The 19037-nt window shown below is 33.3% G+C and overlaps 1 protein-coding gene across 1 annotated transcript; it reads left to right on the plus strand.

Moving 5' to 3' along the window:
* The first annotated feature begins 13479 nt into the window (after window positions 1–13479).
* LOC133180371 (uncharacterized) lies at window positions 13480–17580 on the plus strand. Its single transcript, XM_061314914.1, has 5 exons — window positions 13480–13522; window positions 13672–14099; window positions 14194–14364; window positions 14642–14860; window positions 15659–17580. Exons 1-5 carry the CDS (start codon window positions 13480–13482, stop codon window positions 16193–16195), a joined length of 1398 nt encoding a protein of 465 aa, XP_061170898.1. The 3' UTR covers window positions 16196–17580.
* Window positions 17581–19037: the final 1457 nt, after the last annotated feature.

Here is a 19037-nt window from a genome sequence, read left to right on the forward strand (position 1 = left end):
AAATGAAATTAAATACTGAGGAAGGATCTACGTGAATTAAAATAAATTTATTTTATTTTAACATGTTTAAGTTACTTCATTTGATTAATAAGTTTGTACAATGTATATAACTTTATTTTTTTCCTTTATTTTGTAGGTGTCCTATTTTGCTAAACATTTTTCTATCAGTTTAATTTGTCAACAAAATCGATAACAAATATTAAATTTTTTGTGTGTCCATAAAGATTGTTCCTGCTCCAAGTAGCAAGTACATGTACAGCGTAGGTTCATTTGTTTATTATTAACACCGATGGCCGAAGACGCAGAACAATAGGTAATTAGTGCCCATTGTTACGCTGACCACTACAACTTACATGGAATATACATGTTGTACCCCGTTCTGCCCCAGTGCTTAAGACATGTACACAATAAAGCCAAATCACGGGTTGATCAATACAAATCAATTTGAACGGGTATTCCATTCAGATCTGTGACCTTACAATATTAAAATCGATCAACTTAATCATCCATTATTTACATTTAGTAGGTCCAATTTCTTATTTTCCATTCCATAAAATTTATATTAAATGAATGAGATTTTTAAAACTTATTGAATAAAAATGTATTTTGTGGTGACTTGTGAAATTGTAAGAGACCAACATCAAAATTACGTGTACACTTGTATACTATATATTGCACTTACATTATAATTTTGACAAATAATTTTTGATCAGCCCCCATCTGCCGGTTGCACATGTATAAACATGTAGCAGAGTTATATTCTGGGACGATCTACGAATGCTTGCATTACGTATTCCTAAAAAAAAAAAATAATAATAATAAATGTGCCTCCAGACGGAACATATTCACCCCTGTTTTCTTCTCTCAATTTATTTTTAAAAAAGCATAAAATTTATCAGTTTGAGGCAGATTTTCAGGGCGGAAAAGATCAGAAAGACCGAACATTAAAGAAAAAAAAAAAAGAAAAAAAAACTATGCATATCTTTGGGAAAGAATAAAAAAAAATTGCTATCACGTAAGGCCATCTTTAAAAAGAAAATGATTGTTTGTCCTCTCTTGACCGAGTGAAAAAAGGTCCGAATCAAAATTTTTCTATTCCGCCGGAATTTTTTTTATCCCGATTTTTTCCCACCCATTAATGATTATTTCCACTTCAGTGTTTTTTAATGAAAAAATTCACCAACTTCCTTACCCAAATTTCTTGAGTCGGGCTATCAGTCCTTTTTTTTTTTTTAAAGCCTTAATGTTTTAGTATAAATTACAGTGTCTTATGTTAAAATGAAATCTTCATGGAAAAGGAAAATTCCATTTATTCTGCCCACAGACAAACATGTACTATTTTCGTATATTCTTGGAAAACATTTGCCTTTACGCTGACAATTTTATGTAATGGTTAACTTTAATTAGAATTTTCAAGATTTTCACAACCGTATTGCAATCGAGATCAGTGTCATATTTTTTGTCACAAGCAGTATATATAAAGAAACATGAAAATGTTGTTGTGAAAATTAAATAAAAAGAAAGTAATGATAGAAGAAGGTTTTAACAACCCTATGCTCTATTTTAGCACCTTCTCAGCTCAAGAACAATGACCACAGTAATTATCAGTAAATCTCAGCATCGACAGCACATCAACAGTATTTATCAGTATTTATCAGACTCAACAGTAAAGACGACAGTAATTATCAGTATTTATCAGAAACAACTAAAATTATCAGTAACAACAGTAAGAATAACAGTAAATATCAGTATTTATCAGCAAGAACAGCACAGTATAAGTAATTATCAAACATTATCAGTAAAATTTGGGATTCTCAGCACTTTTTTCGTCCAGTAGTGCATATAGCACCGAGCCCGATGTTAAAAAGAAAAACGAGGCGATTATAGCTGCTTAAACATAAAAAAGCTTTTGTGTGAATGGTCATTGAAATAATGGTAAATCATTGATAACACTATAAGTTGTGAATATATTTATATATCGAAAGGCTATTACATATACATGTATACGTAGTAGGTTTTCCTAATAAATTTATCGGTAAAATTTGTATATGTTCGATACGGAGAGCATCGTGGAAGCGAACCCGAAGTACAATTTGTACTTCGTAATAAACTTGCTTACATGAAAAGAGAAAATTAATGAAGAAGGTATTGTTCAAATACAATTAAAGATGTAAAATTTTGTGCTTTAATCAATACATTTGTTTTTTTTTCTTCTGAATACTGTCTTTTGTATCAAATACTCGGTTATTCATAGGGCGTTACAACTTAATTTTTACACAGGTACTTGGGTATTGGGTTTATAAATATATATATTTATTGATATGTAAAAAAAAGTAAGGTACATTTTTTACATATCAATAATAGTGTTATAGTGTTATCAATGATTTACCACTATTTCAATGACCATTCACACAATAAAACCAAGACCCAAGTACCTATGAATTTTAACCCCCCCCCCATATCAATTTATCAGTAAAATGTGCTTATTTGCTGCTTTTATCTTTGACGGAAATGAAATAAGAGCATCTGAAGTACAATATCCATAACTTGGTATAACAGGTTTCACAATAAACAGAAAAACGTAAAAGTTTTTACAAAAGAGGGGGGTGGTGGAGACGTACATCAACTTCATGCGGGATTTTGAACAAAGTCCTGCTATAAGCCTGTAAGCTGTCAGTAGAAACTACAATATATTTTCTGTCTGTAGTGGTGTAAATTCAATTCCCCGCGCTTGCGCGGGATTTCATCTAGTAAATGAAAAATTAAATATCTTATACAATTGCTCATTACTTCCGTAGATCAAACATTTTCAACTTGTCAAACATTCTTGGTGAATTTCTGGTTTTGTTTCGTCAGCAGGAAGAAAGACCATTTTCTCAATTCTAAAATGAGAATGGACCACAAAGGGCTATTAGCCCTAAAAAATTATATTTGAAAGTGTTGAATTTTAGCAGTTAATATCATGTTAAATATCAATTTCAGACCATTTTCACTAAATATCTATTAAAAATGACGATTTTTCTACGTTTATGCTAAAGATGCTAGATGCCGATTTTGCTGATGTCACAGTGTCTGTGTAGTGAAATTGATCTTTCTTTCTTTCGACAAAATATATGCAGTGGCTTGGTGACGTGGAGAGGGAGAAGACAGAGATACAAACTGATGACTTTGGAAGGATAACACAGAAATAGGAAAGCAAAACAGATCGTCACTTCATTTTTCCTAATGATTTTAAATAAAAAGAATTCAATACTAATACACGTACGACTTGTAGTTCTTTAAACAAAAAAGTCAGTTCATTTCTAGGTGAGCAACAAAAACGCATGATGAAAAAATTAAATTGATATAACATAAAATTCGGGAAGATTGTTGAACATGTTAATATATTTAATATAAATTCGTGTTTGCCCATCTTCCGATTCTCGAAATGAAAGGGTTATCCCTAATAGTGGCTCCACCCTCCCCAATTAATTGTACAAAGTCTGAAACTCATAATACGAGGATGTTTCCATATTAATACGATCATCTTGGCTTTGCGTTTCTTTCTTTTTTTGTGAAGATTTTATTGCATATTCCCTTTGGAACTTTGATCCCTTATTATGGCCCCGCCCCACTTGACATGATTTGAACAAAACCCGAGGATTTTCCATTTAAAAATGACTACTCATGCCTTTGATGTCTTGAGAAGAAGATGTTTAACGATTCCTCCGAAGTAATTCTATATAAAACTTGACAATTGTGGCCCCGGGCCAATCATGTGAACAAACATGAATTTACAATATCAGAAATTGCTTAAATATAATTCAATTATCCATAGCTATGCTGTTCTTGAGGGAAAAAAGGACTTTTCTTATATATCCCTACTATGTAAATCTCTGTTCATTCATTTATATTTCCCTAAAATCGTTTGGAAAATAAGTTGAGAAAGTCTATGATACAAAGATTTTTCCTTATTAAAATGACGCTTAAAAGGAATGCGGCAACAAAAGGGAGTAGAAGGAGCGTTGTGAGAATATCTGCAAAAGTCTCCATTACAATTATCTGATTTTGTAGACAAGGTAAAGAAACGAATTTGACTTTTTGGTGCCTTATCGATGCTATTTTTTAAATAGGTAATTGACATTTCAGGCCCGTAGCAACGGTTTTCAAAAAAAAAAAAAGGGGGGGGGGCCAGTCCTCGACCTTACAACATCAAAAAGTTGGGGGGGGGACCAGCATTTAAAGGAAAATTTACCTTAGAAAATACTATACTCAGAGACTCAGCCCCCCTCCCCCCCTTGCGTTCTACGGGCTTTCATTTCTCTCTCTCTACCACGATCCTATTTGTTTTTTAAATATTGCAGAAGTCTTATTTTAAACTGCATATGAAACAAATCCTGTGGTTTTATTAACGAAGTATCTGTTCGATATGTAATTTTCAAAATAGTGAACGAATCATATATTGAACTGCATGAAAGAAAACCCGAGGTGTATGTCTCAGGAAGACATCTGTTCTCGATTTTCAGTTTTCCCTAATATTGCAAAAATCCTGTAGTTTTTTTTCTGTCATTTTCAAAATATGACAGAAAACAATTATTCAAAGTAGTATGAAAAGAAACCCGTGGACTATGTTTCAGAAAGAGTGGTTCAATTCTACATTTCTAAAATATTCTAGAAAATGGACACTTTTAAATCATAACAATTAAAAATAGAATAGAAATTGAAAATACCATGCATGAATTTCAGATTACATACATGTACTAATGCAACTGATTGCTATATTTTCCCAGATTGTTAAGAAAGAAACGAACAAAATTGTCAAATTCAGCTTTATTTAAAAAAAAAAAATAAAACGTGTTCAAGCATTCACTTCCGTAACATTACTAAAAAATCAATGGTATACCAGATTTGTGGACAATTCTTTTTTTTCAAGTTCACTGATATGTCCTTTAGAGAACTATGATGTTCATTTTGCTATTTGAAACAATTATTTTTTTTTTCATGTTTTATACCCTGAATTGGTCCATTTATCATAAAATGACTGATTTATAAAATGTGAACGAAAAATGCTCGAAACTCAAACCCATTTTCGACCTATGCAGTCAGAGAAAACTGAGGGGAACAAAAATCCATTTTAGATTCAATCAGCACAAGTATGAAAAGGATGAAATAAGAAATATTAAAGGACTTACCGCATGTTTCTAAATTATTTGAAATTAATAGCATAAAACGTTCCTTATGACCACAGTTTATAAATTTTGTGTTTTTACTGCGGATAAACTGCGGTAATTAATCAATTATTGACTCAAATGAAAACCCCTGAATTAAAAATCGAAGTTAATTAGATAGCGATCACGTGACCCTGTGACGTCAAAGGCGACAATGGCTGATCAGCTCTTCACGTAAATCTTTCTGAAATATACGCAATACAACCTGAATTTTCTACGTTATGGACGGTCAAATCTCTGATTTTATCGATATGTAATTTAATATCCAACCTTATATTTTAGAATTGTCAGCAAGAAATAATCTGAAAAATCCGTTAACATTGTAAAAATAGCAGTGACGATAGCGAGGGAGACACGGCGAAGACGAAGAAACTCGCCATCACAATACAATTTCATTTGTCATTTTATCACATGTATTAACTTATTTGATTCACAAATTTAATATTATATAACTTTGTTATTCTTCGTTTTTAACATAATATTAATTTATGCAAGTATGCCTTCATATGTTTTGTAAAGGATGGCGGTGTTGAAAAATAATTTTCCGATCACGAAACATTGCCGTAATCAGAGCTACAGATTCTAAATGTTTGGAATAAAAAACGAAAATATCTCAAAATTCTTATACGTTAGAACTAGTTAATGTTTCTATAGTAATTGAAAATCACGTTAGGAATTAATTTTTTCAGCATTTTTCATAATTAAGCTGCATTTGTCGTTGATAACTTCGTAAATAGTGTGCAACTTCTCATCTCTCCATCACTGAATTGTCGCCTATGACGTCAGAGCAGTATTTCGCCGAAATCCGACTGAAATATGCATATTGCCGTATTTGAATTTCAACTCTCAATATCTCTTAAAATACGCTTTCAACAATGTTTATTGTATTCAGAATTTTAATAAACAAGGTTGTATATAATATTTTTCATAAAATTAAGATTTTTGAAAAATCATGCGATAAGTCCTTTAAGCAGATTTTTCTCTTGATGGCGTCATTGGACCTAACATTACCATAAAAAAATTTCTATAGTTAACTACAGTTTACTATAGTTAACTATAGTAAATCAAAGTGTCAGAGTTATCACTAAAGTAAATCAAAGTTTTCAAAGTAATCACTATAGTGTCATAGTGATCACTATAGTAAATCAAAGTTTTAAAAGTGATCACTATAGTGTCACAGTTATCACAATAGTAAATCAAAAATTTCAAAGTTATCACTATAGTAAATCAAAGTTTTCATAGTGATCAGTATAGTTAATCAAAGTTTTCAGAGTTATCACTATAGTGTCATAGTGATCACAAAGTTATCACTTTAGTTAACTATAGTTTTCACAGTGTCAAAGTTATCACAATAGTTAACAATAGTTAACTATAGTAAACTATAGTTAACTATAGTATTTTTTGTTAGGGTAAGCTGCGATGTAATTGTACAGTACACGTAGTTAATGGGGTATTTTAAGGTAAACGACAAAGTTTAGAAAGTTGAATTCTTTGGCAAAGTCGGGTGCTTTAGAAAGAAAAACACTCGAAAGATTTGATCATTATACCTGCAGAAAGTGGAGTAGTGACTTACTGTAAAGTCTCAATTCCATCAAAACACCACATTATGAAAGAAGCTTTGGGCATGATAGGACCTCAAATAGGGGAAAGCTTTGCTAGCAAGATCAGTTGGCTATATATATATATATAAAAAATGAAGAAATATCAGTACAAATGATGAATCCATCCAATTACTATCAAACAGTGTTTCCAGGAACTTTGCAAATTTGAGTTTCTGTCGACAATGTGTATGAACCCTCATCTTCTGAAAATAAGCTGTTGTGCTGATGCTGATGTCCTGGACTGCAGGAGGCGGTCGGGACACTAGCGGACACGAGGCTCACTGAAGTAAGGGGACATGTATCAACACTGATAATTAATGCCGGTGTTAGGTAATTCGTACACAGTACTATTCGGTTCCACAACACTCCTCCCCGTTTTATCTAAATTCCTTGTGTAAAGCTAAAAGTTGATATTCTGGGCCAGCATTAGCAAGCCACAAAATACAAATTAACTGAAAACATCAATTATACAAAGTATGCTTGAAAAGGAACTAATAGTAACATATTTACAGATATAAACATCCTGACCTCAAAACAATGATGTACTTGCTTAGGAAAGGTCATAATCTGCCAATGCCTTTGGCAGCCTAACACACCGACGCTTTCTTGAGTTGGCTCTTGAAGCAGGACTTGAATTACAAGTGGCTCTAGGATCTTCACTTGAATTGTTGAGGGCACTTGAGTCTTCATTTGGAATGTTAACCTTCTGATCGCCATATAGGTTGTCCAAGTAACATGCATCTTCCTCTTCCTCATCCGCTACCTCTTGATCTTGTGCCGGTACAGCTGTTGTCACTGCATGAAGCAATTTGACCAGCCACACTGGGATGTCACGTTCAGAGCATCTCTTTAATATATCATGATGAACCACTTTCTCCTTTCGTCGATTCTTTATGCGATAAAGGACTGGGATCCGGAGAACTTCTCAGTCACAACAAATGGACCAATCCAAGGTTTTTGTAGCTGTTTGGATTGTCCTATTTTTGTTGACGAATCTATCATGTAGACTGTCTCGAACATCATATGTGTGGTTGTGAAGCCGCAAATCATAGGTCCGTTTTTGACGCATTTGTGCATTATGTAGATTTTCTCTGGCAATTGTGTGGACCTGTTACTTCACTTCTTCTAGCTCCTCAACATAGTCGGATGGTACTCGAGGCTGCTGGTTTTCACCCGTACCCATCATGATGTCTACAGGTTGTAGAATCTCTCTCCCTAGCATCATTTTGTTGGGTAAATCCAGTTTGTCTGTTTACTGTGGCCCTTATAGCACCAGCAATGAGCTGTAAATGTTGATCCCAATGTCGCTGGAAACGCACTTTCTTTAGATAGCAACGGATTGACTGCAAAATAGTTCTATTGTACCGCTCTATTTGGCCATTTGCACATGGTCTGTATGGAGTTGTGCGTGTTTTTGTGATTTCTAGCATTTTACAGAGTCGTTGGAATAAGTCACTCATGAAGTTCCTTCCTTGGTCCGAGTGGATCTGAAGAGGGCATCCCATTCGTGCAATGAATCCTTCAACTAGTGACAGAGCTACTTGTTCTGCTCCTTGGCTAGGAATGGCATAGCATTCTAGCCACTTTGTAAACTGGTCAATCATCATTACAATGTAGCGATTCCCTCTAGCTGACTCTATGAAAGGCCCTAGAATATTTATATGTATTCTCTCCATAGGGATGCCTGCATGGTACTGGCCAAGTGGAGCTTTTGGTTGAATATGAGGCTTTTAAGCTCACCTGAGCTGAAAGCTAAGTGAGCTTTTCTGATCACCCGTTGTCCGTCCGTCTGTAAACTTTTCACATTTTGAACTTCTCAAGAACTACTAAACCAATTTTAACCAAACTTGGTACAAAGTATTCTTGGGGGAAGGGGAATTTTAATTGTAAAAATGAAGGGCCAAGCCCCTTTCCAAAGGGGAGATAATTAAGGAAAGACAAAAATAGGGTGGGGTCATTAAAAATCTTCTTCTCAAGAACCACTGGGCTAGAAAAGCTGAAACTTATGTGGAAGCATCCTTGGGTAGTGTAGATTCTAAATTATTCAAATCATGACCCCCAGGGTAAGGATGGGGCCACAATAGGGAATACAAGTTTTACATTGAAATATGTAGAAAAAATCTTCAAAAATCTTCTTCTCAAAAACCAATGGGCCAGAAAAGCTGAATCTTGTATGGAAGCATCCTTGGGTAGTGTAAATTCTAAATTGTTCAAAGCATGACCCCTGGGGATAAGACGGGGTCACAATAGGGAATCAAAGTTTTACACTGAAATATGTAGAATTTTTTTTTTTAATCTTCTTTTCAAGAACCAATGGACCAAAAAAACTGAAACTTGTGTGGAAGCATCCTTGGGTAATGTAGATTTTAAATTGTTCAAATAATGGCCCCCAGGGATTGGGTGGGCCCACAATAGGGGGTCATATTTTTACATTGGATTATATATTTTTTCTTGAAAGCTACTGGACAAAGATTGAGGAATCTTCTCTGAAAATTTTCTGACATAGTGCAGATTTAATTTCTGTTGACTTTATGACTTTCTGACATTTCTGTCTTTATGCCAAAACAACACTGGGCTCAAAACCGAGATTGTGAAATCAGCCCCCCCCCCTTTTTTTGTTCATCATGGTGTTGTTATTGTTAATACCTGTAATTGTTTATACCTTTAAATGACATTATTTAATGTTGATTAATATATTCTTAATGAAGGACCGCTGTATTTTTTAGTCACGCTGTTGTTTTTTCCATTGTCTTTAGATTTTTGTCCGATCGGGATCGTTATTACGAAAATTACAATATCCGATATCAGAACGAGGCTCTTTGTTTTTCACAGCCACGTTGTGTTGGAAAAAAGACAGAATTAGAGAACAGATCCAGTTTTGACTGTAATTAAGATACCTGGTTTATTTTCGTTCATTTATAGAGGTAATATTTTAAACATGCATTAAATATCGAACCGATTCAAAAATGGAGATGCGATGTTTTCATTTGCTCATTTGAGTTGACTGTAAACTTTTTAAAGCCTTTGAAATTTTGCAAATTTATCATGAATTCAACGGTCATTCTGCAATCAGTATCGCCGATTAAGACTGACGATTTTATAAACGAAGCAATTCATCTTAACGCCATGCGTGTGCAGATACCTATGTATATTCACAAAGCTAACAAAAATGCACAATGGAAGTTCGCACTGTGAATACGTTCTATTTCCACTATGGAAGAGTTATTCTTCCTTATGTGCTCTTTTGTGTAAAAGTCGGAAAATGTACAAATCTCGCGGGATTTCTGGGACAAACATAACATAAACATGTTAACAGTGTGTTGAATGTCGATGAACAAATCCTAACAAAATGCAAATAAAATATTTTATTGTTGTGGATTTTATACATACATCAAGAGTAGGAATGACAACGATATCAATTTATATCTATTGTTGATCGTATGTCTCTATTTATCGTATGTTACTTCTAAATACAATACACATGCTTCGGAAATGTTTTTTTAATTAACGAAATTAATGAACAGAAATTTCAAATGGAATATAATTTAAATAATTCTTATTAAAAAAGCACCAAATATGATTTGATCTTTAGCATACAATTTCCAATGAAGATAATTTATTGTTACAATATAACATTATAATCAAGCAACAATAAAACACAACAACAACAAATTTCTGTTTAAGACTGTAATCTCTACTTGACCTGAAATATTTTTGCTTTAAAAAAAAACCCATCCGTGATCAAACATCCCATGGTTACAGCAATGGGGAAGAAAATAATTGCACTGAATTGTTGAATACATTTTCCAATTTTCCATTGTGCAGCAATGAGTAATTTATACCCCCACTCCGAAGGAGAGGTGGTATACTGTTTAATCCTTGTGTGTCTGTCCGTACCAAATTTTCGTCGCAGTTTTCTCAGCAAGTACTCATCACAGATACTTGAAATTTTAGCACACGCTTTGTTTAGGCATGCCATATGGTGGCATACATTTTCGTACAAATCCGATGTCAACTTCCTTTTTATCTGTGCATCTCTCCGTACCAAATTTCTGTCCCAGTTTTCTCAGCAACTATTCATCACAGATACTTGAAATTTTAGCATAGTCTTTGTGTAGGCATGCTTTATGGAAAGATCATTTTTGTTCACATCCGATGTCAACTTCCTGTTTATCCGTGCGTCTTTTGGTACCAAATGTTCGTCACAGTTTTCTCAGCAACTACATACTAATTGCTGATACTTGAAATTTTAGCACACTCTTTGTTTAGGCATGCCATATGTTTGGATTCTTTTTTTGTTGAAATAAGATGTCAACTTCCTGTTTGTCTGTGCATCTGTCTGTACTAAATTTCCGTCCCAGTTTTCTGATTTGATTTCAACATATTTTATTATGTAGGAACATAAATGGATTGGGCAGCAGGCATAGCCTAATTAAGCCCTCTCCCAGTTTTCTCAGCAACTACTCATTGCAGATGCTTGAAAGAATCAGAGGCAGTAAGCATAAATGAGCTGCCCAATATTTTTTAAACATTTTTATACCAGTGCTATCATTAAGATGGTTTATTTTTCATATAACGAGATGTCCAGTTTGATGTAAATAGCAATAAAATTTTCAACATTTGATTTGTAGTTGAGTTATCACTATGTGAAGTTGTGTGATTTTTCCGGAATTGAGAAATTTCCATCAAATTCTCACATTCCAAACAAGATTTAGATACGGCCGCACGCAAACAACACAGTAAAAATTTAATAGGTTGTTTAAAATGACACAATAAATTATATCCCAAAATATCATTCTGTTGTTTGCATGCGGCCACCATGAAAAATATATAAAACGGTGTTTTTCGAGGCGCGATTTTGATCGCTTCTGGTTTCGGTTTTTATATTCAAATCACAGCAGTAAACAAAGTTGGATGGGTCAAAAACAGACAATGTGACGGTAGATTTATCGAAGTTCTAACCATTTAGCAGGTAGGGATGAATTGAAAATCAGAGCAATTTTCATTTTGCATGCACTATTTACATGCATTGTTCAAAATTAAATCCCCTCCCAAACATATTATTGATAAAAGATTTGACATGACAGACTCCGCTAACTCCATGAACTCTGGGGGACGGTAATCATGTCAAACAGTTGAAAATAGAAAATGTGTATCTAAAATATATTAAACAGGAACACAACATGCTATCTTCTTTCAAAGAAATAAATAGATTATAAAAAGTTGACTTAATCATCGATTCTCTTTGATTTAGGACCTATAATATTCATGATTGATGAACCCTCGATCGGCCGGTTGATCTGCATGATTAGCCGCGTTTTATCGGTTGTGAAAATCTTTACATATACGGAAAATATATAAGTGCATATAGTATGTATCGCATCCATGTAACTTGCCATTTTGTCATTAAAATTATCCTGGTTAAATGTACACACAAGCTGTAGGGGCATGTAGTATGCCGGGATCTTTTTGTCTGAGTTATGGTGAGCTGAGATGATACTGTATACAAAACGTTAGGTAATCGGGCAAGAAAGTTTTTATATAACACTTTTTATCGATTTGGCATTAAAATATAAATATACTACCTTTCTATGTTGGTGTTTATAAAATGCTAACATATTTTTCTGTCTGAGTACAAATACAACCGAGTCTAGCGTTTGTGTATTCAAGGGACCTTACTCTGGTACCTGTGCAAATGTATGGTGTGCTATAACAGTCAAAAATCAAAAAAATTGGTACGAGGTTTTTTGTTTGTTTGTTTGGTTGATTGGTTTTTTTTTTTTTTTTTTTTTTTTTTTTTTTTTTTTTTTTTTTTTTGGTAAAACGAAATAAAAAATAGTTAGTTTCTTTAAAATTAGCTAACATCACTAAATCTAATTAATGTTCTTTGCAGAATAAAAAATATAAATTCTTTCTATTTTTCTTGTGGGGACAATGTATTTTTTGTGTTTTTTTTTAACCAATTAATTAAAATATTATTAATGTAAAATTAACCTTTTGTAAGTAATAAAAAAAATAATTAGATTACCTTGGAATATTATAAATTAATTTAAATCACCATTTAAATAAAAAAAAAAATGTTTGTCATTACAAGCTTCATCTTTTTTGTTTTAATTTAAAGTACCCGATAATATCTTTGCCTCTGATTTTTATTCATTAAACTAAAATAGGTAAATCAATAAAACTGCTATTTAAATTGATTTCATGAATGAAATAATTATATATTATACCTGGTAACATTAACCTTTATTTATTAGTGAAATATTGGTTACAAGCATCCATGCATTATACATTAATATGTGAATAGATTAGTTATCGCTTAGGTTTTATTTGTAATATTGGTATTTTTTTCTTACTAAAATCTTAATTACATTGAAAATGATAATTTTGATATTACTCAAAAAATATTTTTCAAAATCACTTGCTTGTTTCTTTCTTTTTACCGGCAAAGTCTCAGAAATCAAATGCCAAAAGTCCGAACATTATTCCATTGCCCATAGTTTCATCAGGAAAAAGTCACTCATCCTGTGTCATATGTAAGAAGAGGACATCAAGGCTCCTCACCCTGTCTGCAGAGAGACGGCATCATATATTCATTTTATCAGGACACCTTCTGCTGTCGGGTGCACGGTGCTGCCGATCCCACTTAGCACCAGACTTTTCTCTGAAAGATGATGCTATCAGATGTCTGGAGAACTCGTCTTCTGGCTCCAGGTCGGTACATGACACCACCTACTTCAACAAAACAGACATTTTTTCTTTGATTTCGACAATAAGAGCAGCAGCAATTAGAAATACGAAAAACAGATTAGACTTTGACAGTAGCAATGGCCTTTCTGACGCAGATTATGTGAATTTAACAGGAATTTCCAGAGCAGATTTTGACGATGTAGTGTCGCATGTGCAATTGATTAGAGCTACGAAGAATCGCAGCATCAGAGCCTGTATTGCTCTTCTACTGGTGAAACTAAGGACTGGTTTTTCCCATCGAATGCTATCAACACTCTTCAACATTGAAAAATGTGGTGTCAGACGGGCAATAACAACAGCCAGGAGAGAATTTTCTCAGACTTTTACTCCTAAATATGTGGGATTTGACCATATCTCAAGGGAAGAGATTATCCAGGAGCACACAACACCACTTGCTAAGGAGCTGTTTGGCAGTGATCTACACAATCCAGCTATTTTAGTCGTGGATGGAACCTACATTTTTATCCAGAAAAGAAGCAACTTCAGGTTCCAGCGCAGGTCATACAGCCAGCACAAAAACCGACCTCTAGTCAAGCCAATGGTTAAAGTGTCTACAATGTACGACCGGCTACATAATATCGGTCCTCGGACCATATTTTGCAGACCAGAAAAACAACGATGCGAGCATCCTGAAGCACAACATTCAGTCCAACATGGAGAACATCAAAGATTGGCTGCATCAGGAGGATGTCCTCGTAGTTGACCGTGGCTTCAGAGACTCAATCAATTTCCTTGACAGCTTGGGAATCAGATGCCAGATGCCTGCCTTTCTTCCAAAAAGCCAGAAACAACACACAACAGATGAGGTATAAAAATGCACACACACATAATACTACAATTTAAAACTCTTTTTTAATCAAAATTAAAAGAAAACAGAAATGGAAACTTTAATATATAGCATTTATATTCTTTTAAGAAGCTTATAATAATTTATTTATATTTCAATCTTATACAGTTATAGTGTATATTAATAATAAAAGTCAGTAATATGACATGCTCACAATGTAAACACTTAATTAAGAGTAATTACATTTTTTTGTACCCCAGTTTACAATGTATATATATTTTTTTAATGTTTTGCAGGCAAATACTTCAAGACTGGTCACCAAAATCCATTGGATTGTTGAGTCGGTGAATGGACGACTGAAACAGTGGACGTTTTTGCAAAATGTTGTCCCAAATACCCAGATACCCTTCATCAGGGATTATGTTTGCTTGGTTGCAGCTCTCTGTAATAAGTACAGACAACACTTAAATGCTGGAAACCCAGAAAATGATGTGATTTTAGCCGCTAAAATGAAGGTAAGGACATGCCAGTATTTGTTTCATTCCTTCTTTGTGAATTTATTAATATCTACATTGTAATTATTAATTTAAAATCTCTATTAAATTATAAGAAATACTGTGTCAATTAATTTTTATTATATTCATTTTAACTGTCCATTATTTTACCGTTCACGGTAGCTCAGTCGGTAGAGCGCTCGCTTCGTGATCGGGAGGTCGTGAGTTCGAATCTCGGCCGCGACAGACCTAAGTCGATAAAAAATAGGTAGCAACTGTTCCATCGCCATGCGCTCGGCACTTTGAAGTGAAAGTTGCGGGTCTCTCGGATGAGACCTTAAAAACGGAGGCCCCGTGTCACGGCAGGCGTTGGCACGATAAAGATCCCTCACTGCTCAATGGCCCTGAGTGCCGAGTAAAGGTCAAAATTTGAAGCCCTTCACCGGTATATGGTGACGTCTCCGAGTGAAAAATTCTCGAATGGGACGTAAAACAATATACAATCAATCAATCAATCCAATATTTTACTCAATAAAATCATTCTCCAAAGGTTTTGTTCTAATTCATTATATATGTTTTCTTGATCATGCAGCAACAAGCAGGGGCTGTGGAAAAATTCATTGTTCATGTATTTTTATGTTCATGTGTTTTAGCTATGCCAGTATAAACTACTGTACATATGTCTTATATTGAATGTTTCATTACACTCATGGCCAAATTTCAAAAACGTTTTTATTTGTTTATTAATTTATGCATGTATCAATAGCTCATATGTGATAAAATTGGAATCTGAAGTAAAAAAAAAAATCTCTTATATAGTACTTAGCATCTCAGACAAACAAGCTTCAGGAGAGAGTGGAATCTGAAGGACTACACAGAAGAGTCAAGTCATGGACCCCAATCAATGCTGCTGATTCGTTGGACTTTCCACGTCTCTCAGAGGAGGATCTGTGTAATTTGACTATTGGTGTTTACCAGTTAAAGCTGGCTAAGGGGTACACTGCTCAGCACATGGATGAAGAAGGTGATTACGTCATCATGGTAAATGCTGATATTCCTGATGTTCTGCAGATAAGGATCCAGAGTCGACATATTTCAGGTAAACAATGCCTTCTTTGGATAGAGCACTCAGAGGGAGCTGTTACTGGTTGGTATTGTCAGTGTCGTGCTGGAGCCAGAGTTGTCGGGGCATGTGCCCATGTGGCCTCAGTATTGTGGTTTCTTGGCTATGAAAGACACACAAACTTTGCATTTAGACCTACTCAAGACTGGGCTGACTACTTTGAGGATGCAGCTGTGCTTCCTGCAGTAATGGATGGCTCATCAGAAAGTGAAATGAGTGCAACGGAAGAGTGACATGAATTGCGACATTGGTTTATTGAGAGTGAACATTCTGCAGGTTATGATATCCACTGCACCAGACTCCCATTATTGTTTTCAACAATATAGTGGAAGGCTGTGTATATATTGTTATTTATTAATTGTAAATAGGGATTTTTATGTATCTATGATTTTTTTTTAATTTTTAAATTGTGATTTCTTAACATCTGTTATATAATTGAGAAATTAAAAAATAGTACATTGTACATCCAAATAACATTCAATGATAGATTCATTTCATGAGTTTAATAAGTTCAGTTGTAAATATTGAAAGATTAATTATGTACCTTGACAAATGAAATGATTTGTTATTATCATATGATTATACTTCATGAATGATTGTTATCAAAATTAATATACTGATGTAAAATGCATAATGCATCACAAAATGTTTCTCAGATAATAGTAACTATTATAGTTTATTATGCAATGTGTTGATTCGCATATTGAACTTTGTTAATTTAACATGACTATATACAAGTACTTGTTATTTTTTGTAGTACAATGTAATTACAAAACCTTTCCAGACAAATATGTACTAGTATAACTAATTCTTTGATGCTTAATTCATTTCTATGACATTGTGAGGATGATAAACATTATCTTATTATGAGTAAATGTAGTATATAAGGCATGAGTGGTGTGATGTTTAACTTCTATGATCTTTTTGGTAATAGTATAGGTGGGTGATGGGAGTTCTGGAATTTGTTTATGCAAACTGAAATCCCTTATTGTTATTTTTGTCAAGTTTAATGAATTGTTATTAAAAATGTTAGTTGAATACATTTCTTGTTTGTTCACTTTGTGCATTCAATGTCTTTTTATGTTAAATACATAAAATAGTACTTGTCTTTGAAAAATTAACATTTTTCTGTGAATTCAAAATAATATAAAGGGTTTTTTCTCATTTATAGTTTTTGATAGAGTTAAAAGGATTTTATTTAAAATATGTTTACCATAAAGTACATATTGTAAGTGGAGTCCATTTAAAGACATGTTAAGTTCCCAGGTATCTCTGATTTTGAACATAAAAACAACTGTTTTACATTAAAATTCAGTTTTTTTTTTACCACTTTTAGCTAAAAAATAGTTACTATTCACATGTTTAAGATCATTTCTGTTGTATTTGTATTAAAAATCCATCATTTATTTCTTTGATTAAATTTACAGACAAAAAATTATTAAAAATTTCCAGAAATCAGTGAAAATTGTGTTATTTTTGTATTTTTGACCCCAAAATGTCGTAAAAGTGTTTTTTTCATCAAAATATGTCTGAAAAGGTGTGATTCAATAATAATTCTTTTAATATTTATAACAATTTGTCCAAAATGGTTTGGGCCATATTTAGGGTCTTACTGCCCCTGATTCTTTTAGCACACTCTTTGTTGAGGCATGTCATATGGTCACGTGGGATTCATTTTTGTACAAATTCTAACATGAGAGGGCTTATTCACATCAGAGCGGAGGTATTATAAGTGAGCATTCGCTCACAGACATCTTGGTGGTGATTTTTTTTTAAATGTGCAGATATTTCCATCATTAGCAAAGCTTTATATACACACCTGTGCTTCAGAGTCTGCTCATCTTTTTGCAATTAAAAGTTAAAGAAGATTCTGCATGTGTTAAGGAGGTCTATCCCTGTCAGGAACAGTAAACCTATTAAATTATTATTTATTTGAATACGTCTCGAATAAAGCTTGAAATGGAAATCATAAGAAAATTGCATTGATAGATACACATTATTTTGTGAATTGAGTGACATTTTCTTAAGTATTTTCAGTTATTAAATTGCAAATTTTCAGAGCTCGAAGGAAATTAGAAATGATTTGTTATTGTTCTTTTTTTCTCTGATTAGCCAAATATTGCAGTGGCACAGAAAAGGAATATTTTACAGGTCACAGTATTTTTGGAGATTTAATGGAGAAGAAGAATTGATATTAAGTATACTTAGTACTCGGGAGGATTTATTTATTTATCTACTTTTACAAATTTGTTCTTCTTATATGATTATGCGCTGCATAGAATTTTTAAATGAACAGTATTAAGTGAAAATCATACATTTAATTTCTTTTAAAATTTTGTATCATTAGTTCAAAGAAATATTTAACACCGTTTACTTTAAATTGCTTATTTTTTTTATTTTGAAAGGTAAGCTCTAGCGAATAGGAAGTTTTATTAGATTTTGCATCTAAAATAGAGGGCACTGTGTAGTATCAGTGTGTTTCACTTTGCCAACATGTATAGTTGGGTTATTTGTCCCCTTGCACTTTTATAATACAACATCAAGTAATGTTTAACTTGCAAGTTTTCCTATTTAAGTTTATATACAAGAAAGCCTATTGATAGAGGAAAACAGATATTTTTGGTTAATTGCACAAGATTCAAATTACATTGATCATGCATACATGTATACATTTTTTGGCCAGTGATTTAGATGATGTATGGGTTTATTGAAGAAATTTCATATATTCTTTTTACATATACAGCCTCTGGATGAAAGGAAACGCATGCATTTTGAGTTTGATTGGTACTGTAATAGATCCAATTGATAGTAGGAGTTCTGATAAAAGGTTAAAATTGATTGGAAGCCCGTGTTACATATTATCTTCATGAATATTCATCACAGCGTTGATCCTTATGTATTTAACAGATAGAAGACTTTTTCAAAATTATAAGTTCATTTAATCAAGGTCAGCAGTCATATGGCAACAATTATGCATGTAACAGTGATGTGCATTGAAATGGTAAAATTTTCATTTGAATGGAACATTTCGGTTTTTCTTATAGAGAATCAATTGTTACAGAACGATGTGCCCAT

This window comes from Saccostrea echinata, unplaced genomic scaffold, assembly GCF_033153115.1.
Source record: "Saccostrea echinata isolate AGI-Se365-2 ecotype Australia unplaced genomic scaffold, CSIRO_AGI_Sech_v1 ptg000006l, whole genome shotgun sequence".
Lineage (NCBI taxonomy): Eukaryota > Metazoa > Mollusca > Bivalvia > Ostreida > Ostreidae > Saccostrea > Saccostrea echinata.